This window comes from Dromiciops gliroides, chromosome 2, assembly GCF_019393635.1.
Source record: "Dromiciops gliroides isolate mDroGli1 chromosome 2, mDroGli1.pri, whole genome shotgun sequence".
NCBI lineage: Eukaryota > Metazoa > Chordata > Mammalia > Microbiotheria > Microbiotheriidae > Dromiciops > Dromiciops gliroides.
Genome location: NC_057862.1, coordinates 167,134,099 through 167,150,628, shown reverse-complemented (window position 1 = coordinate 167,150,628; position 16,530 = coordinate 167,134,099). Strand labels below are relative to the sequence as shown.

At 36.6% G+C, this 16,530-nt stretch overlaps 1 protein-coding gene across 3 annotated transcripts in view; it reads right to left on the bottom strand.

Moving 5' to 3' along the window:
- Window positions 1–16,530, bottom strand: part of DMXL2 (Dmx like 2) — a 161,489-nt gene that overhangs the window by 97,494 nt on the left and 47,465 nt on the right. For all 3 annotated transcript variants that reach the window (XM_043990151.1, XM_043990152.1, XM_043990153.1), the window contains exons 7-8: window positions 15,216–15,391; window positions 12,268–12,451 (exon numbers count right to left, since the gene is read on the bottom strand). In XM_043990151.1, the coding sequence (XP_043846086.1) occupies window positions 12,268–12,451; window positions 15,216–15,391 (360 nt within the window). The remainder of the gene's footprint in view (window positions 1–12,267; window positions 12,452–15,215; window positions 15,392–16,530) is intronic.

The following is a 16,530-nucleotide window of genomic DNA, read 5'->3' as shown; positions in this document are numbered from 1 at the left end:
TCTCAAGTTGATTTCTGCCCCTTTTCTGAGGGAAAATTATTGTTGTTGTTTTCCATCAACTGTTTCATTTCGTTTCTTTTTGTTCTTCATTTATCCTTCAAGTGTCAAGTGAAAGAAGTTTCTCTCCCCATTTCTACCCTAAACCTGTGCTTAAATGAGGTCAAAAGACCATGTGAGCCCCTGGGGTTTCCTGGGAGCCTATTAAGATGTCTTTTCTAATCAGGATAGAATTCCTGTTTTGACAGAGCCCCTTCAACAGAGTTCAAGTTCATTAACTACCAACATCTATATGTAGGATTCTTCACTACAGTAATTTTTACAACAAACTTCTTTAAATTTTTTTCTTATAAAAATTTAAAATATACCTGAAGTTCCAGAATTTATACAGAGATTTCTTTACAGTATCATTCTTGTCTTCTGAAAAGGACAGCTGCTCACCCAGAGATCCTGAGTTTCTGCCTCTGCTCATTCTGAAGAGGTCCAGAGGCCATAAAGTTATGAGGACTGGAACAATAAGTGCAGTATTAACAATATCCTAACATCTCACCTGCCTACTCCCATGCAGGTTAGACTAATTTTTTCCTTAAAAAGTAGATACATTACTCAAGAATTGGCTGGCTCACAGAACAAAAGCCTTAGACTACTGATAACAATACTTCACCATCTCCTGAGTACAAAGCAGCCATGAGAAGACTCACAGATCTCTAAGGTTTGGATGGTAGATTACAATGGATAACTCAAGCAAAGAACTTTGACTCAGATGAATCATCTCTAGACATCCTTAGTGCCTTTCCTCATTGAAAGTCCTCCTGCTATGGCTAAATAAATCTCTTTTTGTGAAGTGTTCAATGACTCAAGAGGTTCTTGTTTTGTTGCAATATTTAAGCTAAATTATCAGGGAACTGTCCTGAGTCAAGCCCAGACCAGAACAATAGAAGATTAAGTCCATATCCAGTAGCTTAAACTTGGCCTATAGCTCCTTTGTCTGTACTCAACATGCTCCTTCCTACTTTTTAATTCTGCATCATCTGTATACGTTTTTTGGGGGGGGTTTTGCTGGGCAATTAGGGTTAAGTGACTTGCCCACAGTCACATAGCTAGTTAGTGTTAAGTGTCTGAGTCTGGATTTGAACTCAGGTCCTCCTGAATCCAGGGCCGGTGCTCTATCCACTGCACCACCTAGCTGTCCCCATCTGTATACTTTTTAATTGTAGAGTATATAAAGTAGCCTTTCCCAGATTCCAGTAAAATACTGATAAGAACACCAAGCTGGGTTGATTAACCAAAATATCTGTGATATGCTTTGATTATCACATTTGATTATTCTGCTTTTGCTGCACCAATTTGGCCAAAGTGAGAACTTCGGGTATATTGTTAAATTTTCTAAAGAAATTGGAGAAGAAATGAAGAAATTACCTGTTAGATCCATGGAGAGAGGAATAATAGTTCATAAGCCAAACAGGAAACAAAAAAGATCACAGAACCAAGATATAAAAGTATAACAAATGTTTAACAAAAGCCATTCCCCAAGAAATAAATGTCCAAGGGATATGAAATCAATTTTCAAAGTGATAAACCCAAGCTATCAATGGTCACATGAAAAAATATTACTAAAAAAAGTACTAATAATTAATGAAATGCTGTGTGACCCTGGGCAAATCACTTAATCCTCATCACTCTGCCAAAAAAAAAAAATCAATGAAATGCAAACTGAAACGACTCTGAGGTTTCACCTCACACCCTCCAGATTGGCAAAGATGACAAAAAAGCAAATGTGGCAAGTCAGAGCAGCTCAGGGAAAACAGATGCATTATTGGTCTAGTCATTCAGGATCTGCTGAAATATTTGCCTATGTCCCTTGAGACACATAGAAGCCACAGTACATATGCTTGAGACAATTAAAAATATAATGAATGAGATGGCCTAGAATTTAACACTAATTTGCCCTCATCTAAAACTTCATCTGATAACATTTTTATCATATTTCCTAAGTAATATGTCTCTCTAACCCAGTTCTTTCTTGAATACAGACACATTTAGCAATTTCATCCTATCAATGAAGTTGGATCCTCCTACCTTCCCCCACAACAAAACACAACCATTTATCAATTTATAACACTAACCTTAACTCCCAGTCAATGGAATTATTATTCCCTCTTGGTTGAGTACTCAAGTTGTTAGTCACCTGAATCTACCTAATTATCAACTTTTGCTGGAGTAACCTTCCTAGAAAACAGTGGTGGGAAATTCAAAACTGTGAATGTTGATACACTTGATCCTATGGGAAATAAGGGGTTAGGTTCCCAGAACCACCCAAAAATTGTAATCTTTCACTAGAGATTGCTGAAAATCCCCTCTTCTGCATATAATTCTTTATAACAAAACATCAATTATGATAATATGCACTTTCATAACACAATAACCATGAAATAACCTATAAAGAAAGCAGCTAAGTCTAAGGAATCTGTAGGTAAAAAAGGCAAAGGGCCAACACCTGCCATCTCTAATCTCCCTTTCTTACAGTGAACTGCTCCTGGAAGAAAAGCACGTGGCTGGATGAGTGCCCCATTGGGTCTGAACTTCACAGGCTACCAGCAGGTCAGAATTTACTCCATGGACAGTAGGGCAGGCAGGCCTATCACTCAGCTGAAGGAATCACAGCAAAAGGGTGGGAGTGACCAACAGCTTATTGACCAACAAACTTAGCCACTTCTCCATTTTCTCAATTCCCTCATTAGGCACTTGAGAGGGACTGATAAAACACTTTTACAAACACTTTTCTCCTTTTTTGTAAGTATAAACTTGCTCATCACCTCTCTTTTTTTCTCTACTGCCTAGAGCCATAAATATACATGGTTGCCAATGTGAAGGTAAAAATAAGGCTACTAATACAATAATATCTGAATATTTGAAGTCACAAAAGCTAAACTCAAGAATGTTGAGGATTGACTATAATTACCATCCATGACTACAATCACCCTGTGCATCAGGCTGGCTGATCCCTTTCAGATATTTCTCATTAGAGGGGCAAGACTAGGAAGTACTTATCTTTCCCATAATGAATTAAAATATGTTCAGCCCAAGTAAAATACCTAATTCCAGGCTTATGATTAGCAGCTACCTGATTTTTGGAACCAGATATACATTTTAAATCCCTGGAAGGGGTTTCAAATTACATTTTCCAATGACTAAAATTTGTATCCTAGAATAAGACAGGGAGGAAGAAAAGACAAAGCCTTACCTAACCCTCCTCTCACCCTTTAACATCTATTCATAAGAGATCTAACTTTCAACACTTTTATTTCCTCAAGCCCAAGGCTGCAGATCTTTTTTTTTTCTCATCTAGCCAGGGGGTAAAGGAATTTTGATGTTCTATCTAGTAACAATGATCTCAATAAATATTGAAGCAGAGCCAGGACAAGGTATTTACACCCTAGGCAGGGCTTGAAAATGTTATCAACTGGGTATGACTGTTTAATGGGGACATTGACCCTTCATCGTAAAACATGTAATCTGGTTTCTTACAGAATCAATATCCACATGCCAAGGAAAGCAGAATGTCCTAGCATTCAAGCAGATGCATTCATAAAGAAGGATATCAGAAAGTGTTTTTGTTGCTCCACTGCTTCCCTTGAAACTAGCTATGGGAAAGTTAGGAGAAAGAATCAAGGAAAGGAACCATCTCCTCTAAAAGTTAAGAAACTATTAATAGTACAGGAAGGATGCAGGGTATAAAATAAATTGACATTAATATGGATGAAGAAAAAGTGACATGATAGAGATAAAGGTATGAAATCAGGAATACTTGGCAAGCAAAGTAACAAGGTAGATAAAGGGAAAACATTTCTGAAAACTTATACCCCCTGCTATGCCGGACATGTCTAAACCCATCAACTTCCTCCTCAACAAACCACTTGGGTAGGTCTCTCAATATGATGTCCTGCATAAGGAGCAAGCATGTGTCAGTCACAATTATTCCTCTGCTGATCATAGATAAGAGTCTGCCATAGCTCAAGTCAATAAACAATTCAAGACTTTTTGAAGCGTCCACCAATTATGCTCTCTTCTTACCGAAAAAACTCACCTTTGTTCTCCAAATGATTATGAATCATGAACTACCAGGATCTCAGGAGACTGAAAATTTTAAGTAACTCACAATTAATAAACATTTGTTAAGTGCCTACTGTGCTCCAGGCACTGTGCCAAGGGGTGGAGATACCAGGACAAAAACAACAGTGTTTTTATTTTTTGGTTTTTTTTTTTGGGGGGGGGACACAAAAAAATGTACAAAATAGGTACAAGGTAATTTGAGGAATGAAGTCAACAAGAAAGATTTTATGGAGAAGGTGGTGCTTGAGCTGTTTACATTTAACAGGATCAAATAGGAATGTGTCAGTCTCTCTTTCCACTTATAATTAAAGCATTTGGTAGAGTAGATGAGGCATGATATGGTCTTTAGTAAATCTTAATTAGAAGTAAATAAATATGAGCTGCTACCTCACACCCATCAAAGTGAAAAAGGTGAAAAAAAATTAAAATGACAATTGCTGGAGGGGCTATAAAAGAACAGAGACACGAATGAACTGCTGAGGAATTGGTGAGTTGGCACAACCATTCTCAATAGCAATCTAGAACTACTCCCAGCCAGGTGGTATGGTGAAGCTCGAGCACTGGGCCTTGAGTAAGAAGTCAGTTCAAATCTAACCTCAGGCACTGGCTGTCTGACCCTAGGCAAGACACTTATCTACCACAGTTTGCTCATCTGCAAAATTGAGATAATAGCTTTTACCACCCTGGGTTGCTGTGAGGACAAAATGGGGTAACATTTATAAAGTGTTACATAGTTTAAGAAGCTATGTAAATGCAAACCATTATTATTATTATTACCCAAAAAGTCACAGAACTGTGCATACTATTTTCCCCAATAATATCAATAGAAGGCATATACTCCAAGGAAGTCAAGGAAGGAAAGGACCAAAATGTACAATAATATTTTTATCAATATTTTTTATGGAGCAAAGAGAATAATAAATGCCTATCAATTGGAGAATAACTAACCAAGCTGTGGTAAATTAGTGGAATAAATAACAACTATATTATGATCCAAAGAAACCTAGGCAGACTAATAGGAAGTGATGTAAAGTGAGACAAAGCAGAACAATTTACACAATAATCACAAAAATTTTAAAGTAAACAACTTTGAAACATTTCAAAACTGATACATTCAGTGACCAACCATGACATGAGAAGCCTGATAATGAAGCATGCCTACCACTTCCTTAGCTGAACAGCCATGGAATACAGTTACAATATAAAACAAACTTTTTCACACATCAACGATGTCGCGAATTTGTTTTTCTTAACTACAGTTATTTGTTAAAAGGGAAGGTTTCTGTGGAAGATGGGGGGGGGGTCCTAATGGATAGTGACAGAGATGCAAAGAAAGACAAAAAAAAACAAGCATCAATAAAACATTTTAAAAATACAAAAGGTGCATTAGTTCAAAAGGAACACAGGCAGGATAGGTTTTTTCAAACTGCTATGGTTAAATTTGATGCATACTTTAAAAAACCATGAAACATAAATTCACAATTTCACATATAGTCCTCTTGTTCTTTATGTATACTGAAATCTTCATTATTTTATGTTTAAGTAAATAAAAAAGAAAATCTGAAAAAATGAGGAGCAAGAAAAAACCAATTCAACTGTTGGCAGTTTATTATAAATTATATTAAAATTATTTGTTAAGCCTTTTTTTCCACCAATTAAATTAAAAACCCTAAATAACCCACCCAACAAATGTAAATCATTTAATTATATGAGGATGCACTTTGCAGACAAGTCATCTTGGCAAGCCCAATCAGGCTACAGTAGTCTTGCTCAAAATCAGATGTTTGATAGGATCCAAACCGTGGTTCTTTTGTGGCTAAAATATGTGTGTCTGAAATTTTGGGGCAAAATTGTCTTGTGAACAACTCCATGGTACAAAACTCCTGTGTCTCAAACAAGCATTTGTCCAAATGCTTATGTGAACAATTTCTTTTTGAGAAAAATTCTGACCCAAACTTTAGACTATCAACTTTCCTGCAGAAGAGAGCTGGTTTTCCATCTGAATGAAAAGATAATCCAAGCTCTTAAATTTTCCCCAAAAAAATGTCAACTTTACCTTCCACACATCTGGTATCTAAAACACATGGGCACCTTCTTGATCAATACACCAAACGACAGCGTATCAGGCACCAAGGAATATAATAACAAATTAAGATATAAGAGAAATGGCCATACTAGACATGTTAACTATCAACTTCTCTAAAATTACCTCATAGAGCCCCTACTTTGAAGAGGCAGCTCATGTGCCTTCTTCTAGTCAGTGGTTCTGTGAATAAATGTGTATTAAGTACCTACTATGTACCAGGTACTATGCACATGATATACTCGGGGCATAAAGAAAGGTAAGAGAACAGTTCTTGCTCTCAAGGAGCTCACGTGTCCAATGGGGAAGACATGTAAATAACTATGAACGAACAAGATAAATTAGAGATAACCAACAGTGGGATATACTAGCATTAAGGGAGATCATGAAAGACATTTTGCAGAAGGCAAAGCTCTGAGACTGGAAGGGAAGTCAGGAGACAGGGATCATGGGACACAGCAAGTAAAAATGCCGAGACTTGGGAAATGGAGGGTCTTGTCTGAGGAATTGCAGAGAGACCAGTGTCACTGAATCACAAGGCTCCTTCCTCCATGCAAGAAGACTAGGCCATTAGAAAGGGAATAGGATATAGATTATGAGAGATTATCTTTTGCCTCTCTGTATTCGAAGGGCTTAGTACAGTGGCTGGCACACATTAAACACTTAATAAATGCTTACTGACTGCCTGACTTCAGAAGTCAAACAGATTTACTGATTTATATTCTCAGCATCTAACACCTACTAGGCACTTAATAAATACTTATTGATTGATTCATCGAGAACAAATACTGGGGCAGCTAGGTGGCACAGTAGATAAGAGCACCAGCCCTGGAGTCAGGAGTACCTGAGTTCAAATCTGGCCTCAGACACTTAACATTTACTAGCTGTGTGACCCTGGGCAAGTCACTTAACCCCAATTGCCTCACTTAAAAAAAAAAAAAAAAGAACAAATACCAGAAAATATTATACCTACACCATGTTGCCTCAGGACCACAAAGAAACTTCCTAGCTTCAATTTTCATGGAAGGTCAAGTAAGAAGCATCCATTTGAACAATGTTTTGGTGTTTATTGAAGAAATTCACTGAAATGTCCTATTCTAATGCAACAAGTTTTTACTCCAACCTAAGTGCAAGTTATTGGAGGATCCAGAAGCAAAATGCAAAAGTCTCTTCCCTCTAACTTTCTAAGAAGGGAGATAGATTAGACACCTAAACCAAGGCATGTATAGTTATGCCAATATGAGGAGAAAGGGAGTACTAAAAAGGAAGAAGAATCAGTAAAGAATCCCCTTAGGAGACCACACTTGAGATGCATCTTCTAATAGGCAGAGGGAAAGAACTAGGACATTCCAGGCATGGGGAACACCAGGTGCTAAGGTAAATGCAGTGAAGCCAGTTTTGTGCATTATACCAATGTACAAGAAGGGGGGAAAATGTTGATCCTTGAGCCACACTGTGAAAGGGGTTCAGTTGTATTTTATCCTAGAAACAATAGAAAGCCACAGAAGCAGGGGAATGATAAGGCCAGACTTATAAATCAGGAAGATTATTCTGGTGCCTTTGGGGAGGGTGGTTCTAGAGGAAAGAGAATGGAATGTTGGAATCCAATAAGGCTGTTGAAATAGTGGAAAAAAGAAGCAAGGAGAGCCAAAAGTACCAAGATGACCATGCAAGTAGAGAAAAAGGGATAGGTCAGAAATATGTTTCGGACGTGGTAATTCACTGTATATATGGAGAGAGGGGGTAGAGAACAGTTGATTATAATTCCAAAGTTACAAAGCTAGAAGGATTGTGGTGCCCTCAATAGAAATAAAGAAGATGAGGGAAAAGTAAGTAAAAAGTAACACATAATCAAAATAAATTTCCTGACAAACTTTGATTCCTTTAAAAAAAAGGAAGGAACACTATAATACAAATGATTCTAAGAAATTCAGAGATAAATTCAGTATTCAATTGCAGCAATGAACTTATCTCAGGCACCTGGAAAATATCTTTCTCCTCTCTGTTCCTTTTAAATGGTTTTATACTATAATTATTATCTCTGTTTTATACTGAAATTAAGTAAACCACTTCAAATTATTATTTTTTTTTAGGCAGTGGTAAAATCCTAAAAAAATAACTTCTCATGGAACTTAACTGTGAAATGCAGATAGCAGGTACAAAATAAATACTGTTGGCTTAAATTATCCTATGTTGTTAGTTCTGTCCTTTACCATTAATAAAAAAAAAACTTATTTTTGCATCATTTTATACTATGTTGCTCTATTTTCTTTCTTTTAAGGATAAATAATAGCTTTTTCTTTTCAGGAAGGTTACTCAGACAAGTTTTGTTTTATCTTTATAACTAGTGGAGTACACAAATGAACTTTAATGCCTTCTTTCACATACCTACACAATCATCCAATTCCACCAGCCCTATACTAGGGGAAAAAAAAAAGACATTCTACTTCAGAAGTTAATTTTAAGCCCATATAGCCCAGGAATCATAAGGTAAACAAAGACTTAATAATTCAGATATAATATTTTAAAAAGAAAAAGAAAATGCCAAAAAAATTGTGTCAGATAAGAAAATGAAACCGAGCTAATGAGAGATAGATAAGCTCCTTGAAAAAAGAAATTATTTCATTTGTTTTACTTGGGTCTCTAGAACCAAGCACAGTACCTGATACATAGTAGGTAATTAATAAATACTTGTTGATTGATTTCTAATCATCACTTTAAAATACTACTAGGAATTGTCTGAAGGTGTTTTACCTGAAGACTCAGGTGAAAACTGACCTATTTCAATTCTGCTTTATAATGTCAGTAAAAAAACAGGCATAACCACAAAATACTTTAGAGTAAACACATTCAGGTATATTTATTTTCTGGAAAAGAAGGCAAATTAACCAAGGTAAAAGTAGGGTATCTTTCTACAAAGTTTTCAAATGTCTCCCTTCGTAGCAGTCCTTTGCTATCCATGAAGGAAAATGAGTCAGAAGACACATGAAAAGCATTAAACAGTGCTCTAACTGAGGAGGAGTAAATAAATTTTACAATTTGGGTATATATACACATGCACATGCGTGCGCATGCACATACACACACCCCTCTCTTTACACTGAGCTAGTCTCTCTTTGCTAACTTCATATGGTGCCTAAAATGGATGATGTAATCACCAGTGAATGTTTAAAAGATTTACAGATGCTTATTAATAAATCATTCCAATGGAGTGCCAAGGACCTCTAATAAATATATAAAAGAATATCTTATTAGTCACAGCTGCTTTCAAATATGACTAATGAAAATTAAAAATATAAGCTGTACAGGGGCAGCTAGGTGGCACAGTGGATAGAGCACCAGCCCTGGGATCAGGAGGACCTGAGTTCAAATCTGACTTCAAACACTTAACACTTACTAGCTGTGTGACCCTGGGCAAGTCACTTAACCCCAACTGCCCACACACACACACACACACACATACACACACACATATATGCTGTACAAAAGATAATGTATCATAATTGAGCAATATTCTCCTCATAAAGTAAAACAAGATAAGTCAGTATTACATAAAGGCAGAATAATATACCTTAAGAACTGACACTTTCACTACTTTTATTTGAAAGAAATTTTTTTAATGAGCTTTTTACAGAACAATTGAATCTATCTGCATTCACTTTTATCATCAGCACAAAAATAGCTAACATTCTGTTAATCTCTGAGTTCCTATCTAATACTATACCATATCTAAAGATCAGTAATGACAGATAGAATAAAGTTGGCCCATAGGCACTAAAAGATGTTAAAGTAACATCACTCATCATAGACGGATTAAGCGGTTTGGCATAGTTTTAATGCAGGATGTTGCTAATTATTTGATAAGTGTTACAAGTTAACTGTTAAACTAAAACACCTGACTAATCTCAACACCCCATTCCCCAATCCTAGCAGATAACAGAGTATAATGAGCTAAAATTAAATTAAATATCATTAAATTATAGTTAATTATGGTTAAACCTTATTTCTTAATCAACTTAATCAAAGCAGCAACACTGTTCTCATGTATTTTTCATAAAAAGTTAGAAAACAGTCGATTTTTTTAAAAATGGTAAACCATGGAAATGTTAAAAATGGTCATCCAGAGGGCAGCTAGGTGGTACAGTGGATAAAGTACCGGCCCTGGATTCAGGAGTACCTGAGTTCAAATCCAGCCTCAGACTCTTGACACTTATCTAGCTGTGTGACCCTGGACAAGTCACTTAACCCTCATTGCCCCACAAAGAATAAAAAAGAAAAAAAAATGGTCATCTAAAGTGTACTATCTTAATAAAATAAGTCTCCTTTAAAATGAAAAATCCAAGTACAAGTATCAGTTCCTAAACTCCTTGAAACAATAAAAAATGGAATTTTATTTCCTAAAACAATGTATTTTTTAAATGACCCAAATTTCAAAAACATATTTAATATTCTTAAAAGGAACTTATAGCTAGCTAGCTAGAGTGTTTCAAATCTAAGAAATGAAGCTAAAGAATTTAAATTGTGATAAAAACAAAGATCTGTGATTTTGTTGGTATGAGTATCCCTTCCACCAACAAAGGCTGCCACTATTCTATGATTTAGTAAATGGTCTTTGAAAGTTGCATTTGTGAAAAACTTCATCACTCTCTAGTCAACTTGGCTACAGTATCTCCAAACTTAATGGAGCTGTTCTTCAGACAAAAGAAATATGGCCAGTCAGTAGATAGTTCTTTCCAATAGCCTTTCCAATTTGGTAGGAGTTTAGGCTTTACTGGTACTGCCTCCAAGAACCCAGGATCATCAAAGTAGTGTTATATAATTATATTTTCCTCATAATGATTCAGCAAGGTAGGTGTCCATAGATACACCCATTTTATAGATGAGAAAACTGAAGTTCTGAGAGTTTTATGACTTGTCCTATGGCCACAAGGCAAACATGCAATAGAAGCAAACAAGCCATGGAGGTACATATAGTGAGAAAATTATTAATAATAGGGTGTTTGGTGGTTCTAGGAGACCCAGAAAGCCTGGCCAGACTTTTCTTGGGGCCAGCTCAGAGTCAGGAGAATTTCAAAGGAAATGTGGTTGGACCTTGGACTGTGAATAGGGATTAAAACCATACCTACCTGAATGCTTTTTCCCCTCAGAGGGCTCTGTACTCTGCCATCAGCTGGACCACCCTCAAATCCAGTAAACTAATAGATTTAAATGATGCTAGCCAATTAGCTTTGAGCAATGTGTAAGGGTGGGCTCTCCTCCTGCTTGCAGTAAACTTACACAGTGACTCACTCTTGGCCCTGGAACTAGGTGGGAGCTGACACAGCCTACTATGATTCTCCACTATCTCTCTCTCTTCTTTCCTAGCTAGGCTTTCCTAACTTTCTGAGCTATGTTCTCTCTTTACTAATATTTAATATGCTTTAATAAATGCTTAATGCCCAAAGCTGGTGGAGTAGCCTATAATTTTTAAGTAACAAATATATAATAAACCCCAGCTACATTCCCTAAACTTGGGACAATAATAAGGCGATCCACATTTAATTTTACTCACCACAATATCTAAGCTACATTTCAGAGTGGTGTGAGTTCTTCTATTGTTAATAAACATTCTCTAGTCAACAAGTTAAGAATATGTAAAGAAACAGATGTGCGGGGCAGCTAGGTGGCACAGTAGATAAAGCACTGGCCTTGGATTCAGGAGGACTTGAGTTCAAATCCAGCCTCAGACACTTGAGACTAGCTGCTTGACCCTGGGCAAGTCACTTAACCCTCATTGCCCCACAAAAAAAAATAAAAAGAATAAGAAATAAATGTGCTCTTAAGAGGAATGAAAAAGATTAAAATCCATGACTGTTTTAATTTTATGCATACCAGATCCTGTGTACACCTTTGTCAGTTTCTGGTCAGATCCTTATCTCCCTAATAAATAGTATGTGTATGTGTATACATTTATATACACATACTATTTATATATATATATATATATATATAATATATGGATATTATATATAACAATACATACATACATACACACATATATGTTAATATTGAGGCCAACAAAAACATCACAGTACCTCAAGAGCATGTTGTATTCTGTCCTTCTGTCTTCCAGAATGAGAAAGATTGCTGGCAATGCTAGAAGTGCTCGTCTCACAAATCTGTTCACCCAGAAGACAATCTTCTGGTAATAAGGTTTCTGCCCACAGACGGCAGATGCCATCCTGGCATGAGGTTAATAACACATTACAGACAGAACCCCTGAAGACAAACAGAAATAGACCAGGATTACCATATATACATACATATTTTTTTATCTCATCAGTTAAATACCTAATGTGCTAACTTTCACTTACAAAGGCAATAACACTAGCAGAAAAGAGGTTTTTCCCAGCTGTGGTGATGAATTAACACTGATTCATTCAGGTTCTTTCACTCCCATTCTCTCTGGTGAAGACAGTAACACAAACCCCTTTAAATATGGGAGAACAAGTTTGGGGATAGAGTCTACTGCCATAAAATAGAGCTAAGTTAACTGGCCTTTTAAGAAAGAATAATCCAGGTAGGAGGGTTCGGCTGTCACAGCTGATCCCAAGTTCTCACCATCCCAAAATATTCCAATATGAGGCTTTCAACCTTATCATTCCAAGTAAAACTGTTCTCTCCAGAATTAAAAATTATCTCTTAGTTTCCAAATCCAATGGCCTTTTTCTTCGTTCTCCTTGACCTCTTTACCACCGCTGGTACTGCTGCTCACTCGTTTCCTGGTTCTCCTCCTACCTCTCTGACGTCTCCTTTGCTGGATTCTTTTTCAGATTATGCTCTCTAACTTTAGGTGTCCCTCAGGGCTCTGTCCTGTGCCCTCTGCTCTTCTCCTTCTTTACTACTTCACTTGTTGATTCCATCTGTTCCCCATGGATTTCTATGCTGATGATTCTCAAATCTAACCTTTCCTGTTTCAAACTCTCTACTGACCTCCATCTTTCAACTTTGACTGACTTCCAGACATCTGGAACTGGATGTCCAGTAGACATCTTAAACTCAAATGTTCAAAATGGAACTCATTTTCTTTCCTCCTAAACCTTCCCCCCCTAACTCCTCCTTTCTCTATTACTATAGAGGACAACATCATCTTTCCTCTCAGTCCCTCATGCTTGCAACCTAGAAGTCATCCTGGATTCCTCAATCTCTCTCACGCCCCCTATCCTGGTGCCAAGGCCTATTGAGTTCACATTTGTAACATCACTCATCCCTTCTCTACTCTGACATTGCCACCACTCTACTGCAGGTCCTCATTACTTCACATCTGGATTATTTCACTATCCTGATGGTGGGCCTGCCTGCCTCTACTCTAATCCATCCTTCAATCATCCATTAAAGTGATTTTCCTGAAGCACAGGTCTGATCATGTCACCATCCTCAGTAAGTTCCAGTAGCTTCCTATTGCCTCCAGAAGCAAATACAAAATGCTCTGTTTGACATTCAAAGTGCTTCATAGGGGGCAGCTAGGTGGTGCAGTGAATAAAGCACCAGCCATGGATTCAAGAGGACCTGAGTTCAAATCCAGCCTCAGACATGAGACACTTGTTCACTGTGTGACCCTGGGCAAGTCACTTAACCCCAATTGCAAGAAAGAAAGAAAAGGAAGGAAGGAAGGAAGGAAGAAGAGAGAGAAAAAAGAAAGAAAGAAAACAAAGTGCTTCATAACCTAGTCCATTCCTACCTTTCCTGTCTTCTTACACCTTATTCCCTGATATGTATTCTTCAATCTAGTGACACTGACCCCTGGCTGTTCAATAAATAAAATACTCCATTTGTTGGCTCTGGGCATTTTCTCTGGCTATTCTTCATGCCTGGAACAGTCTCCCTCTATTCTGACTACTGGACTTTTCCACTTCCTTTAAGTTCCGATTAAAATTCCATCTTATACAAGAAGCATCCTCTACTCCCTCTTAATTCTAATGCCTTCCCCCTGTTAATTATTTCCTATTTAGCCTATATACAGCTTGCTCTCTCTATATATTTGTTTGCATGTTGCAAGCTCCTTGAGGGCAGAGGCTGTCTTTTACCTCTTTTTGTATTCCCAGCATTTAGTTCAGTGCCTGACATATAGTATGTACTTAATAAATATTGAATGACTGAGCAACCCCAACCCGATTCATTCTGGACATTAGGAGATATCTAGTGCCACCATCCAAACATAAATCAAGAAAGCCAGGTCAGAGTGTCCCTAGAGTACAAGTATGAACATCAAATAAAACTAGGAGGTTTTGTTCTGGGAAATGGTAAATAAAAGTGCTTTGTTCATGCTACCTTGATACTCCTCAAAGTCATTTAACTACTTTATGAAAAAAAAATTTTCCCTCTCAAAAAAGTATTTCAATAAAACCAATTCAATTTACAAGAAAAGTATTTTGCAAATATATTTACAATTAAGGAGCATGCTGGTAATTTCACATTCAAAAGCAAAAAAAAAAAAGTAGATGTCTCCTGATGTCATGGTGGGTTTTTTTTTTCCCACAATACCCTTTTTTGTTTGGATTCTCAAAATGTAGCCCTCCTCTCTTTCCACATCACATCTCTCTGCCTAATTTTCTATGCTGCTAATTTATTTTCATTCAACATAATTTGTGCCATACTTCCTATTGTGTGCACTAATTTCTCAGGTTTGGCTGATGAAAAGATTCCCAGATAAGCTTTTAAAGCATATGGTAGCTGTTCCTTATCAATCTTTATGGTATTCATGAGCAAGTTTAACTAATACCTTTAAAGATGTCAGATCAGCAAGACAATCTTTCTTTTGAAAAAACCCTATAGCTTGTCTAGAATAAAGAAAGTCCATAACAAATACTTTCCTCTATTCTTCCGTATCTATCCAATTCTTTATTACTGCTGCTAGCAGAATATATCACAATCATTTCTCATAATTTGTGCTTTCCTGTTATTTGAAATTCTACCTTTCAAAGGTCCTAGAAAAAAAGAGATAACCATTTATTTTTCATTCAAAAGTAAAAATTTTTCTAACCTGGGCATGAACTTGCTAGTATTACGCCATGAAAAGCCTGTCACAGCTCGAGGATGTGCCAAATAAACAAAGGAAAAGTGAGTAAATGTCTGCCTTTTTTTCAATTCTTGATGTTCCTGAGGTATAATAGACTTCCAACCAGTCATAGGATACCACACTTTCAAAAGACAATCATCCTGCAGAAAAAGATAAACCAATATAAAATTAATTTTGGTTTTGTTGCTGTTATTCAGTCATTTCAGTCATGTCCTATTCTTTGTAACCCCATTTGGGGTTTTCTTGGCAAAAGTACTGAAGTGGCTTTCCATTTTCTTCTCCAAAATTAATCTGCATGTGTACAAATCAGAAATTTGCTAGTGAAGCAGAATACTTAAAAATTAACTATGCGATCTACATAGCATAAACAAACAAACCTAAAAGGACTTTTCTTGAATGGCTGGAAGAATCCTATAAGCAAATAAGGGGCTTGTAGAATTCCTCAAAGGAAGAGCCAGTATGTTGCAACATAGTGGTTGCAAAACACTATTAGATGATTCTGAATTCCTTCTAAAACTATTACTCTCTGTAAAAAAAATTATGCATAACTATTTGCTGAGATAAACGTTTTGACCACTTCTAGTTTTTCAAGGAAGGGGAAGGTAAAAAGTTGTTTAAGAGAAGCATAAAAGCTTTAGGGAAACAGATATGACTGGGTGAACACTTGACATGCAAATATGAAAGATCAAGATTTAGGGTGTAGAGAAATGCTTAACTAGGGGGGAAAAAATATACATATATATATATATAATTTAAAAATCTTCTCCCAACACTCCCTTAATTCTAGGACCAAAATAAATCTGAAATGCAGAGAAAATAATCCTAAAATACCATGTTAAAAAAAAAACAGTCAAAAGCAAATCTAGTCAAAGTACTTAATGAACTATGATTTTAAAAGTCATGAAGAAGCTATGAGTTTGAGTCATGTGTAATTTTAGTGAAAGATTTTTTTATCATCTGAAGCAAAGGCAGAAAATACCTCTTGGCTGTAGATCCCAACAGCACCATCTGCTTCAATCAGACCATCTTGGCTCCTCTAGCATAAGCGGAGCAGATGCAGACTGTGCAAGAAACCAACCCAACACTCCAGAGCTGACTTTCAGTTCTTTCTTATCCAACAAGATCTTAATGTAACATCTTCAATCCCACAACTTGCTTGTCCAACACTAGAAGTATCTCCAATCATTATCAAACTGTTAAGGGATCCCCACTATCTTTCTACTGATAATAATAATGGGGCAAGGCTAGTTCTCTGAAGCCACAAGAAGTTTACTCAGAA